Source organism: Caloenas nicobarica, chromosome 17 (assembly GCF_036013445.1).
Source record: "Caloenas nicobarica isolate bCalNic1 chromosome 17, bCalNic1.hap1, whole genome shotgun sequence".
Lineage (NCBI taxonomy): Eukaryota > Metazoa > Chordata > Aves > Columbiformes > Columbidae > Caloenas > Caloenas nicobarica.
In genome coordinates this window covers 3,972,500-3,996,340 of record NC_088261.1, presented here as the reverse complement: position 1 = coordinate 3,996,340, position 23,841 = coordinate 3,972,500, and the positions used below count along the sequence as shown (strand labels likewise).

Here is a 23,841-nt window from a genome sequence, read left to right as displayed (position 1 = left end):
GAAGTGCCATGTGGCAGTTTTTCAGGCTTGTCACCCCAATGGGGACCCCGTGGGTGCCCAGGCTGCTGGTGAAGCCCCTCGGGCACAGCCCCAAAATCAAGGCAGGCGTTAGACAGCTGCCAGCACTGGGCTCTGCCCTCACCCTGGGCTCCAGCCTGGCCGTGGTTTCTCTTGCCACCCCTTGCCCTGACACCTCTGGGCAGTGATGTGATGGTCCAGCCATCACCGTCTCCACATGGAACAGACCCTGGACACTTGCCCAGGGCTCTGTGCAGACCTGGGGGCTCTCTGGGCATTTGCTCTCCCCTCCTTGTCCCCGCGGGGTGCAGTGCTGGCTCTCACGGCTGGGAGAGGGGCCGAGCCCTGGTGGTGGGTGGCTGCTGACATCTCCTCTCTCCCCACAGCGCTGCTGTACAAACCCATCGACCGGGTAACGAGGAGCACCCTCGTCCTGCACGTGAGTGTGACACCAGTCCTGGGGTGGGGGGCAGTGGGCTGTGTTCCCTTGGGTGCCAGGGCTGGGATGGCCTCGCTGGGTGGGGGGGCTGCAGCTGTGCCCCATTACTCCTGGGGACCCACAGCTGTGGGGAGCACTGTTGGGGGATCCCTGGGGGGTTGCTGCAGGCAGATCAGTGCCCTTGGGCCGCTCACCCACCCTGTTCCCTTCCAGGACCTCCTCAAGCACACCCCAGCCGACCACCCCGATTACCCATTGCTCCAGGACGCCCTCCGCATCTCACAGAACTTCCTCTCCAGCATCAATGAGGACATTGATCCCCGGAGGACAGCGGTCACCACCCCCAAGGGGGAGGTGAGCCAGCGGGGTGGGCAGTGCCTGGGCACAGGGAGAGGGCTGAGCCCTCTGCCAGCTCCTGGCTGGTGTTTCCACCCTGAGGAGCATCATGGTATTTGGCCACGAGATGGAGGGTTTCCTCCAGACACAGTCCTGGGTGCAAGGTTCGGGCTCTACCTGGTCTTTGCTGCTTGCTGGCACCCTGCTGAGCATACAGGACTCAAAATAGCACCCAGAAGACATGGATATCCCCATATTGCTGGCGGCTGAGCCATGGAGAGGGACGGGAGCATCCATCCCCTGCATTTTGGTGGCCTTTGCTCCCTGCTTGCTCTCACGTCAACCATGCTGCCCCGCAGACCCGGCAGCTTGTCAAGGATGGCTTCTTGGTGGAGCTGTCGGAGGGCTCGCGGAAGCTGCGGCACGTCTTCCTCTTCACCGACGTGCTGCTCTGCGCCAAGCTGAAGAAGACGGCGGTGGGGTAAGGAGGATGCTGGGCATGGGGAGGGGAATGTGTCAAAACCCCCTGTCCTCCAGCAGACAGGAGGATGTGCTGGGAGGGGGTCAGGCGTCGCTCAGCGCCTGCGCCCTGGCCGCAGGAAGCACCAGCAGTACGACTGCAAGTGGTACGTGCCCCTGGCCGACCTGGTGTTCCCCTCGCCGGAGGAGTCGGAACACTGCCCCCAGGTCCACGTCATCCCCGACCACGAGCTGGAGGACATGAAGATGAAGATCTCGGCCATCAAGAGCGAGGTGCAGAAGGAGGTGAGAGGAAGGCGTGGGTGGTTGGGGATGGCGTGAGACCTGCTGCCGTCCTCTGGGGTCAGGGGTGGGATGTGTGTGGGCTGGGGACACCTGTGAAAGCTCCTGTCTGCTCCCTGTTTGCAGAAAGCCAACAAGGGACAGAGCCGGGCCATCGAGCGCCTCAAGAAGAAAATGTTTGAGAACGAATTCTGGCTGCTTCTCAACTCACCTGCCATCCCCTTCCGCATCCACAACCGCAATGGGAAGGTGAGGAGGGTGGGCTGGGGGCACAGGGGGGCTCAGCCCTGCCTGTGCGCAGCTGCCGCATTGCCCTCTCTTGCAGAGCTACCTCTTCTTGCTGTCATCTGACTACGAGAGGTCTGAGTGGAGGGAAGCCATTCAGAAACTGCAGAAAAAGGGTAATTCTGGGCTGCTGAGGCCCCCTCAGGGATCCTGTCTCCTCCCAGGCACCATGAGAAGGTCCCACAGGATTGCAGCCTGCTTGGCCCCTGGGCCAGCAGTGGCTGTGTTCCTCTGAAGCTGCTCTCCTGTCCCCTCCCAGACCTCCAGGCCTTCGTCCTGAGCTCGGTGGAGCTGCAGGTGCTCACGGGATCCTGCTTCAAGCTACGCACCGTCCACAACATCCCGGTCACCAGCAATAAGGACGGTGAGTGTCTGCTGGGCTGGCGGGTCCCTCTTTGCCCCTGGATGGTGCCAGGGGGAGCTGTGGGGTCCCTTGGCTGGGGTAGGGTCCCTGCTCGGGGACCCTGGCTGTGAAGGGGACGGCTTCCCACCAGGTGGCACTGCTGGAGCGGAGTTGGGCTCCCAGGCAGAGCAATCTCGGCTGCAACATGGGGCTGCTTTTGGGGTGTCTCCAGCACCCCCACGGGGCTGGGCAGGACCAGAGCGTCCCCAGAGCGAGACCCAGCCAGCCCTCCGGAGGCTGGAGAGCTGGAGAGCTCGGGATGTCCTGCAGGGATGGTTGGCAGCAGGGGATACGTGTCCTCTTCCACACCTTAGGGATGACCCTCTGAAGGGCGTGGGACATTGAGGTAGTCACCACAAGTACCTAGCGCTCACTATGTGCGAGCCTTGGGGACAGCCAGCCCGCACACTGGCCCCAGGGCATGGGAGGTGGCTGCTGGTCCCTGATATCAGCCTCTGCTCTCCCCACTGCAGACGATGAGTCCCCTGGGCTCTATGGGTTCCTGCACGTCATTGTCCACTCCGCCAAGGGCTTCAAGCAGTCTGCCAGTAAGTCGAGGTGCCCACCCTTGCTCGGGGGGAGCTGGGGTCCAGCACGTGGCCCCACTCTGTCCCCAGTGATCCCTCGGGAGCCAGTGAGGATGTTCCTTGGGTGCTGAATGGTGTTTGCTCCCCCAGACCTTTACTGCACACTGGAGGTAGACTCCTTTGGCTACTTTGTCAGCAAAGCCAAGACCAGAGTTTTTCGGGACACCACCGAACCGCAGTGGAATGAGGTGAGAGGAGGGTGGGATGCAGGGATGGGACTGTGCCCCATTTACCCTTCCAGTCCCAGCTTTGGAGCTGCTCTGGGGCTGAGCCTCCCTCGCTCCGTACCCCAGGAGTTTGAGATCGAGCTGGAGGGCTCCCAGTCGCTGCGCATCCTCTGCTATGAGAAGTGCTATGACAAGACCAAGCTCAACAAGGACAACAACGAAATCGTGGACAAGATCATGGGCAAGGGGCAGATCCAGGTAGGCGCTGGGGCTCTTGGACATCTCGCCCAACGCTGGACCTCCTGGGGGCAGGTGCCTGGGCTGGGTGGGTTGCCCTGGAGTGATGCCTGGGATGGGAGATGCTGCTCTCAGGAGCGGGGTACAGGGTCACAGCTCGGGCTTGCTGGCAGTGAGGCGCGGGGTGCAGGGAGGGGCTTGGCATCCGCCCCAGGAGGGCTCTGAGCATGCAGCCCCCCATCCCTCCTTGCCAGCCACGGCTGTCCCCCTCTGCCACCATCTGCCTCCCCTGTGCCTCCATCAGCTGCTGTTATGGCAACGGGGGTTTCCAGGGCAACGGCTGAGCCACCTCTGATTGGCGGTTGCCAGGCAGGGAGGATGGAGGCCTGGGCTGCCCTGAGATGCTCCCAGAGAAGGTGTGTGTGGGGGGGGCCCAGGCAGCCCCCAGACCCCACATCCCCCCCAGCACCTGCCTTGGGCCAGGCTGCAGGGAGGCCCAGGGCAGGGGGGATGGTTTGGGATGGGCATGCCCCTATGTCTTGCTGGTGGGGACCCCCAGTCCAGCTGCCTTCCCAGCTGTGCTGGGGACAGTGTCATGCCTGGGTCACAGCCCTTGACCTGAGGCCACTTCAAAGGGCCCAGCACAGCCGCCTTCTCCGTGGGAAAGTGGCTGCGGGCAGGTCCCGGGGGAGCAGGGAGCAGCAGGGAAATGCTGCTGGGGAGGGGACACTGCAGGAGGACGTCACCACACCAGGCACAGGATGGAAGATGGGGGCTTGGCTTTGCCAGCGGCTTGTTCGTACCCCAAATCACCTGTCTGTTGCCCTCTCCCCAAGGGTACGGCGGTGCAGGGGTGGCACTGGGCCAAGAGGGAGGGCTGGGGCAGTGAAAGGGCTCAGCACCCCACAGGGATCAGCCCAGCTGCGCTCTCGGAAATAGCCTGGGTCAACAAACATGAGTCACGCTGAGGGTTGCAGGGGTCAGGATGGGGACAGCACAGCTCGTCCCCACCATGCGAAAGTTGTGGGGGAAGAAATTAAGAGACAGAAGGCCCTGGGGCTGCTTATCGCAAGGCGGACCTGGCTGGATGGAGCAGTGTCAGGGTTGGTGGTGTCCTGCTGTCACCCAGAGCCACAGCTCAGCCCCTGCCCCAGGATCGGGGTGGGTGATGGGGCAGGGATGGGGCAGCGTGGTTACGGGCAGTACTGCCTGTGGGGCTGTGGGCTGTGCCAAGTTCCAGCACTGCCCCTTTGCCTTGAGCTGTTCAGGCAGAGATGCTGCCCTGAGTGGTCCTTACCCCAGCCAGTCCCTGGGCTCACCATGAGCTGCTGCTGGCCACCAAAGCGTCTTAGTGGCATCGTGGGCCAGTGGCAGAGGGGCGGCGTGTGATGGGGACGCTGCAGCCCCTCTGCAGGGAGCAGTGGGGACCTCTGAGGCTGTGGAGGTGTCATGAGTGGGAATAGTGTCCTGCCGGCACAGAGGACATGGCTGGGTCCATGGAGGGGCTGGTGTTGGCACCGTCCTCCTCTTGAGCATCCTGGCAATGAGCTCTAGGGGGTCTGTGGCGTGGCAAGCGTTGGACCCCTGCCCCTCACCCTGTCCCCGTGGCTGGCGGTGAGGAGCACCCTGTGCCGTGTGAGCCCAGCCGTGCCACTGGCTGCTCCATGGGAAGGTGTGTCTGGGCATGGGGATGGCTCTGCTGCAGCTCCAGGTTGGCTCTAACCCTGTTTTGTTGTTGTTAACCCCATTTTGCTTGTGATTTCCAAGGCTGGGACATGCCCTGGTTGGGGTAGGGTTGCCATGGGGGAATCTTCTCCCCGTGGAGGGCTTGTGTCCCCAACACTGCAGGGCTCAGCCCTGCTCTGAGCTGTCCCAGTCGCTCCCAGCAGCTGGGCTGCCTCACACCAGTCTCTGTCCAGTGGGTGCTGGCAGGGGTGCCCAGAGCTGTGGCGGGTGGTAGACAGATGCTGGGGGTGGGCAGAGCAGGCTGCGAGTGCTTGTGCCCACACTGCGGAGGGGAGAGGCTGGATCTGGCCCCCGTGCCCTGGGGCAGGTGTGGAGACAGGCAGCAGGTGATGAAGGGGTTCTTGGGGTGATGGGGCTGGATGAGCAGCCCCTTCCTTGGCCCCTGTTTGGTGCACGTGGGGGATGTGGCGGCTGAAGTAGAGCCTGTGTTGTCATGGGCACGGTGCCTGCCGTAGCCGCAGGCAAGAGCTGCCCGTCTGTCTGTCTGTCTGTCCCCCTCAATGCTGGGCTGGCGGAGACTCTGGAGGGAGAGATTTGTGGTATTTGGGCTCCCTAGACCTGCAGGGACCCACAGGGTGACCCACGTGGACTCAGGGGGCTGCTGCAGGCTGGATGGGGGAGCTGTCCCCCCCGCAAGCCGGCACCTCCCCATGGCCCTGCCTGTCAGGAGAAGCGGCAGGTAGGCAGGCAGGGACCCTTCCGGGGCTGGGGCGCTGCCTGCACCCCCTTCCCCTGCCCCACCACATCACCCCCTGGCAGTGGGGCTGACAAGGGCCAGGACAGGCTGAGGGGGATACGGGGGTGTCCCTGCCTGTCCCTAGGCCTGACAGGAGACGCCAAAAGTCCCATCTCTGTGCCAGTAGCTGAGGCCAGGAGGGCCAGACTGGCTCCTCCATGGAGCCGGGGATGCTGCAGCCGACAGCAGCGATGCCTCTGGGGGCCGCGGCCGCTGATGGCGCAGGGAAGTGGATAACGGTGGATAACAGATAGCAGCAGCGGGGAGGCCAGCCAGCCCCCCCGGCCTTCCCAAGCGGCAGCGGCGGGCGGCAGGGCGAGAGTTAAACGTGTGAGGGCCGCCGAGGAGGGGGGGCTGCCTTTGAGTCACTTCCTCGCAGGGGGAGGGAGGCTTTTGGGGCTGCCGAGCTGCCTCTCGCCAGCCTGGCTCACACCCTGAAGATGAGCCCTGCCTGCTCGCTTCCCCGCCAGCCCAGCCCGGCTCCCCTTGCCGGCCCCTGACCCCCCGGCCACCGCTGACCTCCCGCCTGGAGCAGATGAGATGCGGGTGCTGTCCTAACCCAGCCCCAGCCACCCTGCCGGGCCCTCCCGGCCACCCTCGTCTTGCCTCTCCGGAGCCAAAGCGTTCATTGCGATGACGGAGGTGCTGGTGCAGCCGGACGGCAGCCCCGGTTCCGTGGGCGAGCGGTCGGAGCGTGGCGTGGAGGAGTCCGAGGGGAAGCGTCTCCCCAACACGGGCGCCCGTCTCTGGGGCAGGGTGCGCAGCAAGCTGCTCCGGCAGAAGGTGCCTCGGGGTGCGCGGTGCGGGGGACGGCTTGGGGGAGGACGGTGGCAGGCACCAAGTGGCCTTTGGGATGACTTTGCCATGTCGCTGGGCTCTGCTGTGCATGTGGCTTTTTGGCTGGTGGCTTTGTGGGGTACAAGGGGCTCTGATACGAGGGGGTTGTGTTGCTTGCGGTGAGATTGCTGTGGAGTCGGTGTGCAGAGCAGGGAGGCTGTTTGGGTGCTTTGGGAGCTCTTAAAAGCAGTTGACAGCCTGTGGGGTGCCCGTTTCTCTTCTTCCCTCTCCCTCTGTGCACTGGGGGGCTGGTGGAGGCTGTGCCGTTTGCCCTGAGGGGTCCCCTGCAGAAGGAGGGGAGAGAACCCCCGCCTTGCCCAGCTCTGGGGCTCACCCAGGATGCAGCAATGCTTGCAGTCTGGCCGGGGCTGTGACACCCCAGCATGCGGTGCCTGCGCACCCCCTCTCACCAGGGTGCTGCTTGGTCTGCAGCCCCCCACCCTGGGTCCATCCAGGTTGCCCTGAGCTCATAGCTGTGTTGCAGCCACATCACCTGGTGCTTTGGGGAGGATGAAGGGCAGGGGTGGGCAGCAGAGGTGCCGAAAGGGGGAACGGCACCATTGCAGGTTGTTCCAGAGTCCTCAGGATCTCATGGGGGACTCCGGGGGTTTCCCTCGGTGGGTCCCCCTGTGCAGGGTGCTGCTGGCTCGGGGCTTGGCTGTGGCCACAGGCAGGAGCTGCCTGGGCACTCAACGGTTCAGTTTGGCAGCAACGAGGTTTGCTCGGCAGCGGGGCTGCCTGTGACGCAGCGGCATTAACCTCGATTCTGTGTCGCCGCCGCCGCTCCCGCAGAGGGGATTAAGGGGCGGCGAGGGCTGCACGGGGAGGCTGCCCGGCGGCTGCTGCTGGCTGTTGCTGGGTCAAAACATGAGGGGGTTTCATTTCCCAGCCCCATGTGTCCCCACCGCAGCCACCGGCTTCCCAGCCCGCTGCTGACTGGGGGCACTGGGTGGGCTGCAGGAGCAGGTTGTGGCCCTGGTGGGTCTGTGCGTGGTCCTGGCGTGTTGTGGGTGTGTGCTGCGGTTCGGGTCGCTCTCAGAAAAGGCTGTGAATCACTGCTTTTTTTGGGGCTGTGCTTTGCCACCAGCAGCATTTGCTGGTGTGGGGGCCGTTCTGCCCCCATGGCACGGGGAACTGCCCGTTCCCTGGGGAGGGAACTGGTGGTGGAGGGGTCTCGTGGGGGCACCTGCCTGCTGGCACAGCTGTGGGCGGCCAGGAGGGTGTCCATGGGTGCCGCGCTGATGGGAAGTGACCCCGGTTGTAGCAGCTCCCTGGAGATCCCAGTCCCCAGGGCTGTGACAGAGATGGCCTCACCGGCTGAGTCACTGGTTTGCTCCTGATGGCTTCACCCTGGGCTGGTGGCTGGGTGACCTCATGGGTGTGAGGCACAAAGAAAGGACATGCCCAGCCCGGCAGCCCCTGCCCTGCCACAGCATCCTCCCAGCGCTGGGGACCCTGCCGAGCTGCTATGAGCATTTAAAGCCATCCCAACTCCTCACCTGAGAGCCCCAGGAACCAGGTGCTGCCTTAGTCTATCTCGGCTGCTGCTACCTGCACAGGAGCTTTATCCATGGTACATGGCCTGGAGGTATCTTGGGGACAAAATCACAGGATGTGGCCTTGTCCCCTCAAATCCAGAGTCGCCCCACGCAAGAGACAAGCAGCAGGCAGGAACTGCGGGTGGCAAGTGCCAGCAGGACTGGGGCATCCCTCTGCCAGCCAAGGCTCCCCAGGATGCAGGAAGCTCTGCGGGGCTGCCAGGATGCTCATCGCCTGCCACGCTGCCGCCTCTGCCACCGTGGGCCTTGTCCTACAAACAAGCACCTTCAGCTAATTTGGGAAAGCAGAACGATGGCCCGTCCCTGCAGCCAGGACCAGGGGGTGTTCCATCTCGCCATGGATGACCGTCGACCATGGCAGATGCTGACCTGAGCACAGATGCCGCACCACTGCCGAGAGTCCCCTGAGACACATGGGAGAGCAGCCCAGAGAGGCACTGGTGACCTGGCTGAGCCATTTCCCTGGGTACAGGCTGGTGTTTGAAGCCAGTTGAGCGCCGAGCTGCTGAAGAGGAGACATCTGGGACAGCAGCGTGTCACTTGTGCTGTCCTGCACAGCGAGGCTGTTCCCTGGAGCTCCCAGGCCAGCAGTTCCCACCGGCCCAGGACGTCCCTGCGTTGTGCTGGAGGGAGGTGGCTCCATTTGGTGGAGGAGCAGGAGATGGTGGTGGTAGCTGAGATGGGGTGTTTGCCAGCACCGCGTGGGCAGGAGCTGCCTCTGGCACTGTGGGTGGATGCTCCCATCCATCCTCCCACACCTGGAGACGAAGCATTGGCCACAGCTTTGCTTCCCGCAGACACAAGCAGGCAGTGTGGTGGTGCTGCACAGGTGCCAGCGGGCAGGGCTGGGGGAGCACTGGGACCAGGCCACAGCCAGTGTCCCACGGGTGCGTGGGGACCTGCCCGAGCTGCAAGGGAGCTCAGGCCAGTGGCGCCGGCAGAACGAGTCCAAATTCGGGGTGGTGCCAGTGGCTGCAGGGAGCTGGATGGGGACATTTCTGCCCGACTTCGGGCAAGCCGCTGCGGGGAGGCAGCGTGCTCAGGGTAAGGTCTGTGGTGCTAGCAGCAGCCAACCTGGCTTTTATTAAAGCTTTCTTCAGAACCCTGCTAAAGCCCTTCCAGATGTGAGCTGCCCTGGGGGGACCCAGGGGACAGGGATGGCGAAGGCACATGTGGTGGTTGCAATTAGACCTGCGCTGCAGAGTAGGGAGGCTCACAGCTCGGACCCAGCCAGAGGCAAAGGGCTTCACTGAGGCTGCCCAGGGCTTGCAGAGTTGGAAGCTGCCATGAGCAGGACCCGGCTGTGTGGGGAAAAGGGGTGGAACCCCCATGGACAGGCAGAGTTGGGTTGGTGTTGGCTGTGGTGGGTGCACAGCAACACCGCAGGGTGATCCAGTGCTGGAGGAGGGAACATGGGGACTTGAAGCAAGAGGGGACATGAGGGACCCCACGGTCACCCCTGTCATGACGTGTTGTGGCTTCATGGGCAGCCAGAAGCTGGGGCAGGGGAACGGCAGCTCTGTGTCCAGAGCAGCAGCAGCTCTGGACATCTTTGCACTCGCCTGGAGCATCTCCTAAACCAGCAGCTGTAAGGAAACTCCTGCGTCCTAGAGGAGTGACCCCGTGCACTTGGTGTGAGCCTGGCCTGGCAGCTGCCACACGCAGCACCGGGATTCTCCACCAGCCCCTGCCAGCTCCGGTGTCCCGTCCCCTTCCCCGAGGGGACATTAGTGCCGGGCTCTGCCCTGCTGCCCACCCCACACATTACACGGATCGATGGGGCCGGATCGATGCCACCAGCTGGGGACCGAAAAGCCCCAAAAGGTGACTGCACCCACCACTGCCCAGCCCTGGGACCCGGCACTCGCCATGGCATGTGCCGGGGCCTTGGGAATGCCAGCACCTCGCCGCGGTGGCCTGGTGCCGGGGCAGCGTCATCGAGTCCCCCCGCTAGCCCCAAAGCCAGAAATAGCAGAGCCCGTCATTCCCAGGGGTTATAAATAGCCTTGGCTATGGGGAGATGTTGTTTTTCTGCACGGAAAACGCTGCCCTAGTTCTGTTTCATCAATGTGCTGCCAGAAATAGTCCTGATTTCTTGGAATTTTCTTGCTGCTGGGGTGTGGGTTAAAGCGCTGCCTTGTGGGGGCTCAAGGGGGGACCAGGCTGAGCCCACTTGGCTTCAGGGCATCGCCAGAGGGACCCCAGACCTTCCCCTCTCCATCTTCCTGCCATGGACAGCACGTGGCCAAGAAAGAGCATGTCCCATGCCCCACACTGTCTGTGGGGTGGGGGCTTTAGGGACAGTGGAGCTGGCACGGGGCCGTGTCCCTATGGAGCTCACACGCCATCTCTCCCTGCAGCTGGACCCGCAGGCTGTGCAAACGAAGAACTGGCACATGGATGTGATTGAGATGAATGGGGTAAGTGGGGCCACGGGGAGCCACAGCCCCTGGCTTTGACGGCAGCCCCTTCCCCAGGGCTGTGCTGTGGCTTCATGTGACGTGGAGGTGATGGGCCAGGGCCAGGCTGCTGGGGCTCACCTCTTGTCTCCCACAGATCAAGGTGGAATTCTCCATGAAGTTCACGAGCAGAGACATGAGCCTGAAGAGGACCCCGTCGAAAAAGCAGACTGGCGTCTTCGGGGTCAAAATCAGCATCGTGACAAAGTACATATGGGGCTGGGGGGCTGACCTGCTCTGGTCCCTGTGCGTGTGGGGCTGGGGAACTCAGGAGACCCGCGCCATCCTTGCAGTATGTCCCTTTGCTGCCACCAACACCTGGAGAGCTTGGCTTTTGCTCTTTGCTGAGAACTTGCCCATTCCTTCACCAGCCCCATCCCTCCCACCCACCATGCCCATCCTGCTCAGGGTTTGCAGGGCTGGGCTGGCCATGGCGGGGTCCCCCAGGACTCTCTGCTCATGCCTTCATTTTTTGCGCCAGGCGCGAGCGCTCCAAGGTGCCTTACATCGTGCGCCAGTGCATCGAGGAGGTGGAGAAGAGGGGCATCGAAGAAGTTGGCATCTACAGGATCTCTGGAGTTGCCACTGACATCCAGGCATTGAAAGCCGTCTTCGATGCAAGTGAGTGTTCTGGGCGTTGGCCACCCTTTGCATCATGTTCCCCTGGGAGGGTTCACAGGCACCGAGACCCCCCCCAGTCCCCTACCCTGCAAGCCCAGGGTCTGGTTATTGCACTGCACGTGTGCAAAATGTGCTGGTGTGCCCAGCAGGAGGGTGTAGCTGGGAAAGCAAACGTCCAGAGGTCCCAGCCTTGTTTGCGCCTCGGTGTCTCTGAGCAGCTCCTGCCCCTGGCTGGCTTCTGGGAGACACTGAGTCAGGACGATGTTGCAAATGGATTTGCAAATTGTTCCGCATCTCACTGCCCAGCCAGGCGGGAACTGCTTGGCTCTTCCCAGCCCCAGCCTGGCTAAACGGGGATGTGGACGTAGTGGTGCTGTTCCTGTCCTCTGGCCGGCAACCTGCCCCAGTGGCTGGGGTGATGTGGTGGGCTGAGACCCAGAGGGGAAGGAGGTGTCACATGTGGGTGCTTTCTGGACAGATAACAAGGACATTCTGGTCATGCTGAGTGACATGGACATCAATGCTATCGCCGGCACGCTGAAGCTGTACTTCCGTGAGCTGCCCGAGCCCCTCCTGACTGACAGACTCTACCCCGCCTTCATGGAGGGGATCGGTAAGGGCTCGGAGATGGGGAAGGGGTTGGTGCCCAAGTGTGGCTGTTTGGCATTGTCTGCCCTGGGATGGGATACTCTCGAGGGTCCTTCCCACCTCGGTCCACTCGGTCCTGGCCATTCTTGCCGGCTCCATGCCAGCTCGGGGCTCGCGAGGCTGCTCCCCAGGGTGCAGGAGCAGTCGCTCATGTGCTGGCTGCCAGGAGGCATCTGGCCACGGTGGGTCCTGCTGCTGCACAAGATGTCACCAGCACCTGTCCTGAGCCCTCTCCCTCCTTGTCTCCAGCCCTCTCAGATCCTGCTGCCAAGGAGAACTGCATGATGCACCTTCTCCGCTCGCTGCCTGACCCAAACCTCATCACCTTCCTCTTCCTGCTGGAGCACTTGAAAAGGTAACGGCTCGGCTTGTGGCTCCCGGAGGGCTGCCTGGCACAGGCAGGAGGTGCAGGATGGGTCTGACTCGTTGCTTTGCCATGGGGATGGGATATGAGTGGAGTTAGAGCTGTTGTCTGATTCCTGTGGTGCCTGTGGGCTGATCCCGAACTGGAGGCAGATGGTGCTGTGCTGGTGCAGAGCAAGGCTGTGGGCAGCAGCTGAGGCCAGCAACTTTGGCTTTGTGTTGGGCAGGCACCAGAGTGGCCCTTCCCAGTCCCTCCAAAAATGTGCAGCCCCAGGTGTGTCCCACCTGCCCCACCTCCCCAGGCTTCATCACATTTGCCAGGGTGGGTGGGGCCTGGCACGTGTGAGTCCCTTTGGTTGATATTGGTGTTGGCTTCCCACAGCTCCTCTCCATGGGCCCCATAGGATGCTGGAGGGATCCTGAAGCTGTTCTGCCCCACAGAGCAGCTCCCAATGCGCCAGGGCCACCGGCCACGGTGCCAGCAGGGGCTGTGCAGTGCACGGCTGTTGACACGGGACAGCTCTGCAGGCACCACACGTCCTCTGGCAAGATGCAGCTCTTGGCTGCCGCAGCCGGTGTGCAGCTGGTTGGACGAGCTCTCTGGGGGAGCAGCTGGCCCCAGCACAGGACAGGGAGGCAGTTAGGAGCTGTGCAGTGTCCCCCGGAGTGGGAAAGCAGAGTGCTGCGTCCCTTCCCAGCCCTCCAGCAGTAGCCCCTGCAAAACAGTGTAATAATCCCTGTAAGTTGTCAGCGGTGGGTGGCCAACACCCAGGGACAAATCAGCTCTGTGGACATGTCCCAAAGCTGCAGGTAAACCCCTGTGTCACTTGTTCCAGAATGAGTGCAGCAATGCATGGTTTGCTGGGCCGTATCTTGGCTCAGATGAAACCCATCCGAGCCGGGGGACGGGCAGTTCTGGGGCTCACTGGGACCTCAAAACCCATGGAGGGCACGGGGCTGTGGGCAGGACAGCCGTGCAGGACAGAGCCTGGCCAGAGCTGGCCACGAGTTTGGGACCAAGGCTCACAGCTCATGTTACTTGCATCATAAAGCTGTGTTGTGCGTTTTGGGTTTTTTTTCTCTGGTTTGGCTAAAACCAAACAGAAAAAATGATTGATGCTGGGGGATGGGGAAGGAAAAATCCATTTCCATCCTGAGAACCGGGCACAGCCAGTTCCCACATCTGCTCCCCTGGCTGGGGCTCAACCGTGCGCAGTCTGTGCCGGGGAGCACAGCTGCCTCCTAACATGGCAATGTTGTGGCCCTGGTTCCCTCGGTGCGGGCTGGCGGGGGTCCCATGGGGTTGGAGGGGTAGCGAGCCTCGGGGGGAGTCAGTGTGGAGCTCCCCATACCCTGCCAGGGCTCGGGGAGGGTGGAGGCTCCACTGAACACAAGCAAGCAAGGGCTTGGTTGCTGCCACATCACACCCGAGGCTCCCGGCCAGGCCCGGCGGCTCCGGCGGAGGCCGTGAAGGGGGCAGAGCTCCCTGCCCTGCACCTGGGTTTGCCGGGGGCAAGGAAGGGCAGTGGCAAGCTGGAGGTGTCCCACTGGGGCTGCGAGAAGGGAGATCAGCATTCACCTCCTGCATTGCCCCATGGCTGCTCCACGCCGAGAGAACAGCATTAGGGGCTCACACTTTTTCTTCCCTTGCATCCCACAGGGTAGCTGAAAAGGAGCCCATCAACAAAATGTCTCTCCACAACTTGGCCACGGTCTTTGGGCCGACTCTGCTGAGACCCTCAGAGGTGGAGAGCAAGGGACACCTCACCCTGGCGTCCGACATCTGGTCCCACGATGTGATGGCCCAGGTAAGAGCTGTGCTGGCAGCGTGGGGCCGCAGCCTGCTCCAGCACCCCTGGAGTCAGGAGCAGAGGCATTCACCTGCCTCTCTGGGTAGATTTGTCACTCTTTGCTGGATGTGACTGCACAGGGACAAACTGGGAGGTGGCAGCTCTGCCCTTTTCTGGCCTAACGCCCCCCATTTGCTTGCTACAGGTCCAGGTCCTTCTCTACTACCTGCAGCATCCTCCCATCTCCTTCACTGAGCTGAAACGCAACACACTTTACTTCTCCACGGACGTGTAGCCTGCAGGGAGAAGGCACCAGCTGCACACATTCCCAGCTCCCTGCTGGGGGACACGGACTGGATCGCAGCCCCCCCAGGGAGACCGGCCCGGACCCAGGATGGTGCTGCCTGCAGCTCCTGTACAATCGTGTACCAGTGGCCCGGTCCCACCCCAGGCGCCGTGCCTCTCTGTAAAGTAGTCATGTCTTATGTCCCTTCTTGTGTTCAAGAATTGTTTTTACGTATATTTGTTCAACGGAAGAAGTAGTGACTGACAAGGGCTGTGGACACAGGCTTCCCCCTTGGCTAGTTTTCTCCTGGACTCCTTTCTGCCCACTCACTCCTGCCAGACACCCCTCGTCTCACCCAGCTCGAAGCCTGCAGCATCCCACGAGTGCCTGTTTCGCTGCCCAGCTCCCCTGCCCCACGCCTGCATGTGCAGCACCGGCTCGCTTCAGAGGCTGGGAGCTCACGGGCTTCCCATCCCGGTGACGGTGACAACCAGCTCTGCTTTGGCTTGCTGCCTGCGCAAACACTGGACCCCGTGCCTGGATCCTCCTCCGGCCCAAGCAAACCTGCGACCACCAGAGCAGAGGAGCAGGCTGCTGCTTCCTCCTTGCCACGTCTCTTCTGGGTGCTTTCAGGCCAGTCCCCTCTACAGCCCTTATCCTGTGCTTTGCCTGTCTGTGTGTAGCGTGATGGTTACTTCCCTCACCTCCGAATAGCATTTTGGGGTAACCCATCCCACAAGGCTGGAGCGAGAGGTGCTGTGCTGGTCTCAATCCATGGCAGGTTTGAGGGACAGCCAGCCAGGCAGGTCTGCTCCTCCGCCACGGGCTGTGCTCTGGCACCCACAAGGTATTGTTGGGTCCCACAATTTCCCCAAGCAGCCCTGGCAGGGCAGGGAACACAGTCCCTGCTATTTCCATATGCCCAGATCTCTGCTGTAGCAAGGCAAGGGTTGCCAGCGCTGGCTGCACCCCATGGCAGAGCCTGCTGGTGCACCAGCGTTCCTGCCGCGGCCATGAGAACGAGGATTTGTTTCCCTTCTTGGCCTTCGCCGCTGCTCCGGGCACAGGGCAGATGGCAGCACATGGCCCTGCCTCGGTGCCAGCCTGGCTGCCGGAGCCGAGGGCTCTGTGTGGCAGCTGGACAGTCACCCAGCCTGGAAACCAGCACAGGGGACTGGGAGGAGGAAAGCCTTCATGGTACTGAAGGCAGAAGTGCTCAGTTCACTCTTTCTCACAAAGCAGTCGCTGCTGGGTTAGCCATGCCTGGCCAGCTCAGGTCCATTTTAGTTTGTGGCTCCAGTTCTTGACCCCCAGGCTGATGCTGGAGTTGTCACACCATGTCCAAAGGCAGGACAGCTGCATGTGCCACTGCCAGGCTACGCTCCGGCTGCCCGAGTGCCTGGCTCCCGGTATGTCCCCCACCCTCCCACACTCACAGGTAAGTGCTGGTACCTGTTGGGACACGAAACCTTTCGCTCTGTGAGCCGAGTCCGTGTTCTGGTGGGAAAAGCCCCCTCCCTGATTGTGTTGGCCCAGTGCTCTCCTGTGCCAAATGGAGATGGATGAGAAGTGACCAAGCGTATCCTCGCTGACAGCGGCGTTGCCTTTACCCTCCCAGCTAACAGACTGTTCCAGGTAGAGCCCGGCCACCTGCCACGGATGCAGATTCCTCCCTGGGGAAGGCAGGACCTGCCGGCCCCGCACCAGCAAAGCAACTAAAGGAGGAGAGGTCTTTCAGTCCCCCTCCAAAGGGCTCACACTCCAGACCCTGCTCCTCTTGACTACCAGCTAAACAGAAGGGAAACAGCATTGCAGAAAATAACCAGGCATCTGTCTTGGCCCCGGACCCAGTGAGGAGGCTGAGTTTTAGATCTGACTGCACAACGGATCCCTGTGTGTGTGTCTGATTTGTTACATGTGTCCAAGTCTCTGTCCATGATACTGTCATTCCAGATGGAGACTCTGTACAGCCAAATTCCGCCCCCCCTGTGCGACAGTGGCTGGAGGCCTGGTCCACACAGCCCCAGTACAACAGGCTGCGGCTTGTGCTTGTCCCTACAGGAAGGAAAAGAGGGGGGTGGACACTTGCAGCTACAGGTAGAATAGAACTGTTAATTAATATTTGACTTTCAGGAGTTGTTAAGGATATATTTTTGTTTGTGTTCTGTTTCAATTTCTGTAGATTATAAACTTTAAATGGCTGTAAACCATGTGAGGAGAGAAAAAAAAAAGTTAATAAAAATGCAAAGCCCCAACATTTGCACAAAAGGAGCCCTGTGGTCTTGCTGTTTGCACTAACTGATCACTTTGGCATCACAGCTGCTTCTCTTTCTGTCAAGGAATTCATGCTTGTTGCACTTCAAGCCAGTGGTGTAAGCACAGGCATTGTGCCAGGCAATCTTTTAAGAGACATCTTTATGGTTTGGGCTACATCCTTGCATTTGAGTACATTCTAAAGGCAAAAAAATCTGGACTGTCTGGAGCCAGCCTATTTGGTCAGCCCAGAATTACTCAAGCTTAAAATTCAGCTGACTTGCACAGCCTCTGGCCTGAGGATACTGAACAGGCACAACAAGGGACATCAGGTGATCTGGAAACCTCATCTGATGGATCACATGGTGCTGCCTCCTCACTTCTTTCCATGTGGGAATGGGAGACAATGTGCGTCCAAACTGACCCCCGCATCAGCCAAACCACCCTGCTCGTACTGTTCTCCCAGGTAAGCAAGTGCTGTCACTGTTCTGGGATGTGTTCTGCAGGAATAACACTTCACTTTCCCCAATATAACACTGGGGCACTCAGAGGTGGTACAGGGATGTGATGGTCATGTGCTAAGTGAATGCCCAGTTATCTAACAGTGGTTTATTTTCACAACTCTGCTTTCTAGTCTCACCATCAAGCTACTGGAACAAATGGTGCAAGCCTGTGGCAGTTAAAGCAGTAGCGAGATTACTTGTACTCCCACAGCGAGGTTAAATCAGGCTAGCCAAGTGGCTAGAGAGAATTATACTTCTTTTTTTCCCCTTAAACTGTTTTGTTGATCTGCCAGTAACCACACAGTTCTAAGGCTAAGGATTCCTTATTGCTTTTCCCTTTAAGACATGGTGAAGAAATCTGGCGCTCATCTCTGTACTTGAAATAAGACAAGTTGTGCAGATGGTGGTTTGTCTTCAGCTGGTATTTTAAGAAAAGCCTGGAACAAACTTATTTCTCCACAGGATCTTACCTCTCCCCAACAGAGTAGCAAGCTGCAAACTGATAAGTGTTAAACACTTGCAGCATGTTCAAATACACAGTAACAGAAATCGCTGCATTTCTTTTTGAAGATGGTCCTCCAACAGACTTAATCAAAATCAGACCCAAAGGATCAAAAAAAGCTCAGAGTCCAGGCTTGTTTCCTGGAAACTGGCAGTCAGCTGATCCGTCCTGGAGATGCTGCTTGCTGCGCCTGGCTCTGTCCTCGCGTACTCCCGCAAGTCTGCCTGAAGCAGCACGCCAGGGCTCTGAGCCAGATTATTGTTAGTCATTCAGGAAAAGTGGCCAACGCCATCCAGCTTGCACTGATCAGGACTCCAAAGGCAGTGGAAAGGTAAGCCTGATGGTTCTTCTGCCATGATGCAGGCTCTTAGCAGCAGTGCTGGAACAAAAGGGAAACTTGCTCCCAAGGGATCCCACTGTTACCGTAGATAGTAATCAATTGCGGCGGAGAAAGCAGCAAATCCACCACAGCCGATAACCCCTGCCTTCAAACCAGCTGCAATGCAAAAAGGGTGGGAAAGAATGAGACAAAATAGGAAAGATATTTTTCTTTCCAGTAACTAACTTACGCTGTGCTGGCTTGAAAAGCTTACACCCCCAGGAACCTGGCGCTCACCTACCAGGGTCACACACTACCCAAGGCGAGGGGGAGAATCTGGCACACATGAGACTTAAAACTACCACGTTGGATGAGCACAGCACACTGGCTGAGGGCTGTGCTGGTAAATGTCTCCCCAAGGGCTAGAAGAGAAAATGCCAGTGGCCATGGCTGATTTCAGTGCGCTCTGATCCGAGCGCTGCAAGTAGCTTTGCTGTTGGGATGGACAGGAAGAGGAGCTGCAGCTTTGAAAGTGCTAAGAGGATTAGGTCCAGGACAGACACAACTAACAAGCTCAATTAGAAGCACTTTCAAGAGCACTTTCTTTTCTTTTATGCTCTGTGGACAGTTTGTTTTTTCTTAAGAAGAGGTGAGCAAAGTTTGATATTTCTGATGAGCAGAGCAGCTCTCTTCTTACTTCGGGGCTTTCTCCAGACATTGTCAGCACTTAAGCCTTCCCAAAGTCCCCACTAGTGCCTGCTGGACTAAAATCCCACTGCTCCTGCTCTTTTACAGCTAAATAGAATTGTCTGTTTGAATTGATACATGAGAAATGAGGAAAGTGTTTTACACACTGTGCAAGTTAACAGTGTTACTGCCAGTGAAATAGTATATATAAGTAGAGCTCTGTTAACACAAGAGCTGTAGCTTCAGAAAGTTGCTCAGTATGTATTTTTGGCTCCCTCCCCACGACACCACAGAAGACTGTGGACAGCTAACACCATTTCCTGATATTTCTTTCAAGTCAATCCTGTTGATTTTCCTCCAATCTCACTGTCCTGTACGACCAAGCCTTCCCTACCTACACATCTTTCAAGCTGACAGGAAAATGACAGAGCAGTTCTGCCTGTCTAGAGTACACTCTCATGTTAACATCACCATAACCCCATGCAAAGAGATGTCGCGTGTGTTCCGTTAAAAACACCGCATACTGCATAACCAAATTAGAGTCTTATCATAGAAATGGTTCATAGCAGGCACCACCAACCTCTGAAGCCGATAGCTCCTCCTGTGATGCAGCCGCTAATAACACTGTTCTTCCAGTCTGACTTTCCACGATACTGTGGAATCAAAAATCAGAGTCAACAAGTAAATACAGAACAAATGCTCGCTAATGCTAATACCAAGAGGGATTACATGACCTTTCAGCCCCTTCTCAGCTGAGAGTGTTTTTCCCCTCTATCCTCAGCAGGTGGCCCCCTGCACTTTCAAACACAAGACTTTGCAGGGCCAGAAGAGGAAGGAACGGGTCACTGGGAAAGACAAATCCGTGTGGTGCAATGCAGTGCTACGGCAAAGACTCTCAGGTGAGCTGTTAAAGCATCCAGAACACCGTGCACTGGCACCAGCTCAGAGATTTTAAAGGCTCCACAAGCACATGAGTGTGCCACTGAGCCTCGGCCACGCAGCCTGGCTCCCAGCACACACGAGTGCCACAGCACCCTGCTGACAAACATGCACCCTTTCCATAGCCAGAGCACGTTACTTCTGCACCAGTGCAGAGATCTCTTTGTTCTGCTGCATTGTGCAACTAGATACACTTATGTTCTAGATGACTTAAGAAATAGTTGTCTTTCAATTAAAAGGCAGTACCCAAAATTCATAACAAGCTAATTTTCCTATTTAAGAAAATGGGCGATAGATTTACCAAGAAGCTGCACAGGTAATTTTTTGCTGTAGGGACAAGATGAAAATAGGCCTGTTACTTAAGAACTTTCATCAAAGGATCCCTTTCTGCATATGTAGAGGCTCAAATTACTGTGTTGCTACTCATAGTTTGATGTTTTAAAGTAACAACGTGTACTCATAACTAGAGTTTCAAAAAGTAAGGCTTATGCTTGCCAATATATTCAGGACTTGAACTTGCATGCTCTTCTGCTCATCTTGTCAGAGAACAGCGGTTCTGAACACAGGTCTCAAAGCTGAAAAGCTTTTATAGCCAAGAAGTAAACCAAACTAGCCTACTCTGCCCCATTACAAAGGAAATACATGTACTTATCTGGATCTTGTAAAAGAGATTATTAAGCATACAAGAAAACATAATGCTTAAAAAGTTATTACTCACAGATTCTACCATGCATTCAGTGCAGGAGAACATGGCGCCCACAATGGCGAAGTTCTTCGCGTAGGATACGCCTCGCTGCCCCATATCTTTGAGGACCTCTTTTGCGGTTGGCGTGCGATACGGATCCTTGGGATCGAACCCAACGTTGGTGTCAATGCCGGCTGTGAAGACACCGAATGCGCCTCCCAGAACAAATCCTGCAAAATACGCATAGTTTTAAATGAGCCTTGGCTGGATTCGAGCAGCACGTTCCACACAGGCACTGGACCATCTTTGCTCCCGCTACCTGTCAACACTGCGGCGTGAAAGCAGCAGTGTGAGAGCACAAATGGCCTTTTTCTTGACACTACAGCCACGGCTGCTGACAGCCGGTGCTGAGGGAAGGCTGTGAGCGCCTTTCTTTGCAAGGCGGGCAGACAAGTAGAGATCTGTCCGTGGGACCTGTGACAGACACTGGAAGAGACTTAGAGGGAGGAAAATTAAACGCAAGGCCCCCTGTGCTGCAGCTTCTCCCCATCTGCCCCTTTCCCGATGCAATGGGGCCCAAACTGCCCCCAAACCGCCCCGACCACCGCTCCCCTCAACGCCCCGTCCCTCCAGCCCCCCCGGCTCCCTCAGCCGCCCCCTCCGCACCTCCCACACAGGCCAGCGCCGCCTTGAAGGCGCAGCTCTCCATGGCCCGCTCCACCATCTTCTGCTCCTCGCTCTTGGGCGGGCTGGGGATGCCGCCGAGGGCCGCGGGGTCCCAGGCGCGGGGCCGCCGCTGCTCGCCCACCAGGTGCTGCAGCAACAGGCTGTACTGCAGCGGCGGGGGAGGCTCCGGGCCGCCCGGAGCGGAGGGCGGCGGCGCTGCCGCCATGACCGGCCCCGGACACCCGGCCCCGCGCCGCGCCCGGGCCCGCTCGAGGCGCCGGTAACGCGGCTCCCGGCAGCCGCGGCGGCGCGCGGGGGCTCACGGGTGCGGTAGTTCCGCCGGGCGGCGGCGCCGGCCGCGCTCCGCCACGCTGCGACTACGCGTCCCAGCGTGCCCCGCGGCAGCGCGCCTCACGGAGAACTACAACTCCCTGCAGGCTCCGCGGCGCGACGGCGTGCGTGGGCGGGGCAGCGGGTGGGGCGCGCGGCCTCTCACGGGATTGGCTGTCCCCTGGGGCTGAGGGGACTACATTACCCGGCGTGCCGCGCGCCGGCCCCCTAGCGGCTGCCGGGGCCGCTGCAGGTGAGGCGAAGGCTCCGGCTGCCGGAGCATCCTCGAGAGCGGCGGCGGCGGCAGGTGAGCGCTGCTCGGGCTCCGGTTGCGGTTGGGGTTGAGGCTGGGGCAGGTTCGGCGGCCTCGCTCGGGGCAGCCCCGGGCTGGTGGGGGGAGGGCTGAAGTGCCGCAGTGCGGGACCGAGTCCCTCAGCCTTGGCCGAGATGCGGGGAGTGGGCGGGAAGCTCTGAGGTGTCGCGGCGGCGGCGTCTCCCCCCTCCCCCCCGCGCCGTGCCCCCCTGACTGACTTTTGGCTGCCCCGGTGTCTGGGGAAAACAGGTCCCGCACCCCACGGCGGGGCTCGGCGCTGGGGTGCCCCTGAGGCGCTGCTGGCGGTGGCTGTGGGGAGGCTGGAGCCCGCGGGTCACCCCGGCAGCCTTCGAGCGCCGGCTGAAGGGCCTCGTGGCACCTCGGTCCGTGGGCTCGGAAAAGGTGTCCCCAGGCTTCCGTGTTCTCCACAGGCCAGGTGACAGTGCCACAGTATCAGGCCGTCTCCTTTCTGAGGAAGCCCTGGTTGCCTCTGGTGTAAAGCGGCGGTTTTACTTCGACCCTTGTGTATCTCAAAAGGGTATAGAGAAAAACCGAAATCTGTCTGTCGCAAAACACAAACTTAGTTCCTGTCAAATCACATAGGAGCTTTGGCTCTTGGATGCTTGTTTCGTTTGGTAATGAGATGAGAAATGTTTCTTTTATGCTTTTTACCCTCAGTAAACAAGGTGCTGTGAATATTAAAAGCCTTGCAGGTGCTTTGCTTGTGTTGCATTTTGCTTTAACTGCTTTATTTATTGTTCTTGTGGAGTAGAACAGGTGTTCTGTTTGCCTCAGCACAAGTGAAGATGGGTATGCCTTAAAAAATAGCTTTCTTGACTTCTATTTTGATATTTTTCTATTTTAATGTTAAGTTACCCACAGGTTATTAAACCCCTGAGAAATAGCTGTGATGGTTTCAACAGGATACTTTGTACTAGTGTGTTTCAATAACTGAAAATTATTTAAAAGATTTAATAATTATTTTTAAACAGTGCATTAAGTATGAAATCTTCCTGATACCCTGCAACTCAACTCTTTAGAGATCCCGAAGTAATTTTTTTTTTTTTTTATCCTTTGCACTTTGCTTTGCTTATGTCTTAGTTTAGGCCTGGCTAGGTAGGTTCAAATAATTATTTAAATTGATGGGTTTATAACTTCAAATACTTAATTATATGAAGTTAGTTTTCAATAACTTTCCTCTTAAATTCCACTGCCCTCTACTGGCAGGACCAGTAGGGTCCACCTGCCCAGTGCTCTTCCTTCTCACTTTTTTTTTTTAACACTCCATTTTAATTTATTGTTGGGGTTTTAAGTCAGAAACCATTGAAAAGCTTGCTGTGAAAAGTCTACTAAAACACTATCTTTTCAAGGTAGAGAAGGTTGCTGGCAGGATGATCTCCCTAAGGAGCCCTGAACTTTATATTTCAATTTTCTCCTTGACCCGAAATAACCTAGTTGGGCTGATCTTGAAGTCACACTGCAAAGCCTGTTTTTCAAAGGCATAAAGGCAAAAATAAAGATATGTTTGATTTGGAATCTGAGCACTGAGAGTTTACATGTATAGCTGGAATATTGTTTTCACTTTCTTTTATCTGTTCCCAGGTTTTGGAGAAAATGCTGGGTTACTATTTGTTTGTAAATATCATATTTTTATAAATACATACTTTGTAAATATAATTATGTGAAATAATGACTTTTATTTGTAAATACTCATATATAAAAATACATATGCTATATTTTCCCCCCTTAGGTGTTTAAATAGTTTTTTCCTTTTCCCGTTTATGCTGTTCTGCATTCTACATGTGCTTGAGTCTTTGAATAACCTCATCTGCCTGAACAGACTTTTCATGTGAGTGAAATCAGGTGGTGAACTAAGGCTTGAAGAGAGAATCTGAGAGTTCAACACATCTTTAGTAAATTAGTTGTTCAAATTAAACTTTCAGCTGTTTCTTTTTTATAAACCTGTGAACCTTCATTACTGCAGACGTGCGTAGCCAATGCATTTGATCCTTTTCCTTCACCAGGCTCTTATCGTCTGCATGCTGTGTCTGAAATCACACTTTCATCTTGGAGCTATTAAGTCCAGTATAAGAGCTTGGGTTATTTTTAACCCTGCCTGGTCCTGGACGAAACATTTTTGTTTCGTGCGACTGTGCCCCTTCCCTGTGTGATGGCAGCATTAGGTGCAGATGATCGTTTTTCTGCAGTCTGCAAGGAACCCAATGCTCCAACATGCTCAGCATCTGTTTCAGCATAGGGCAACACATGGGGATATGAAATAATTGTGCTTCGCTTGAACTTGACAGTGACTCAGTCCTTCTTCCACACTTCAATATTCTCCAGACAGGATAAACCTTGGAAATAA

The 23,841-nt window shown here is 57.9% G+C and overlaps 2 protein-coding genes across 4 annotated transcripts in view; one reads left to right on the top strand and one right to left on the bottom strand.

The window, feature by feature from the left end:
* ABR (ABR activator of RhoGEF and GTPase) overlaps window positions 1-16,545 on the top strand; it is a 39,968-nt gene extending 23,423 nt beyond the window's left edge. For 2 of the 3 annotated variants that reach the window (XM_065646816.1, XM_065646817.1), the window contains 17 exons: window positions 405-457; window positions 671-811; window positions 1,153-1,274; window positions 1,393-1,558; window positions 1,682-1,804; window positions 1,881-1,956; window positions 2,100-2,204; window positions 2,717-2,791; window positions 2,921-3,018; window positions 3,124-3,255; window positions 10,473-10,532; window positions 10,669-10,778; window positions 11,053-11,192; window positions 11,671-11,805; window positions 12,090-12,195; window positions 13,864-14,011; window positions 14,199-16,545. In XM_065646816.1, coding sequence (XP_065502888.1) covers window positions 405-457; window positions 671-811; window positions 1,153-1,274; window positions 1,393-1,558; window positions 1,682-1,804; window positions 1,881-1,956; window positions 2,100-2,204; window positions 2,717-2,791; window positions 2,921-3,018; window positions 3,124-3,255; window positions 10,473-10,532; window positions 10,669-10,778; window positions 11,053-11,192; window positions 11,671-11,805; window positions 12,090-12,195; window positions 13,864-14,011; window positions 14,199-14,288 — 1,880 coding nt within the window. In that variant the 3' untranslated portion in view covers window positions 14,289-16,545. Of the gene's footprint in view, window positions 1-404; window positions 458-670; window positions 812-1,152; window positions 1,275-1,392; window positions 1,559-1,681; window positions 1,805-1,880; window positions 1,957-2,099; window positions 2,205-2,716; window positions 2,792-2,920; window positions 3,019-3,123; window positions 3,256-6,126; window positions 6,500-10,472; window positions 10,533-10,668; window positions 10,779-11,052; window positions 11,193-11,670; window positions 11,806-12,089; window positions 12,196-13,863; window positions 14,012-14,198 lie in introns of those variants that run through there. The other variant, XM_065646819.1, reaches the window with a different exon arrangement.
* Window positions 16,546-17,438: 893 nt separating this feature from the next.
* Window positions 17,439-21,090, bottom strand: TIMM22 (translocase of inner mitochondrial membrane 22). The gene is made up of 4 exons (XM_065646820.1): window positions 20,834-21,090; window positions 20,201-20,397; window positions 19,124-19,196; window positions 17,439-18,033 (listed from the first exon to the last, which is right to left on the bottom strand). Exons 1-4 carry the CDS (start codon window positions 21,057-21,059, stop codon window positions 17,957-17,959), a joined length of 573 nt encoding a protein of 190 aa, XP_065502892.1. The 5' UTR covers window positions 21,060-21,090; the 3' UTR covers window positions 17,439-17,956.
* Between the last annotated feature and the right edge of the window lie 2,751 nt (window positions 21,091-23,841).

What these genes read in the sequence shown, in the direction of transcription:
- TIMM22 (XM_065646820.1), bottom strand. Translation starts at nt 21,059, where the DNA reads ATGGCGGCAGCGCCGCCGCCCTCCGCTCCGGGCGGCCCGGAGCCTCCC. An exon ending in CTGAATGCATGGTAGAATCT is followed by an intron (nt 19,197 to 20,200) that starts GTGAGTAATAAC and finishes TTGATTCCACAG; the next exon opens with TATCGTGGAAAGTCAGACTG. An exon ending in AGGAGCTATCGGCTTCAGAG is followed by an intron (nt 18,034 to 19,123) that starts GTTGGTGGTGCC and finishes TTTGCATTGCAG; the next exon opens with CTGGTTTGAAGGCAGGGGTT.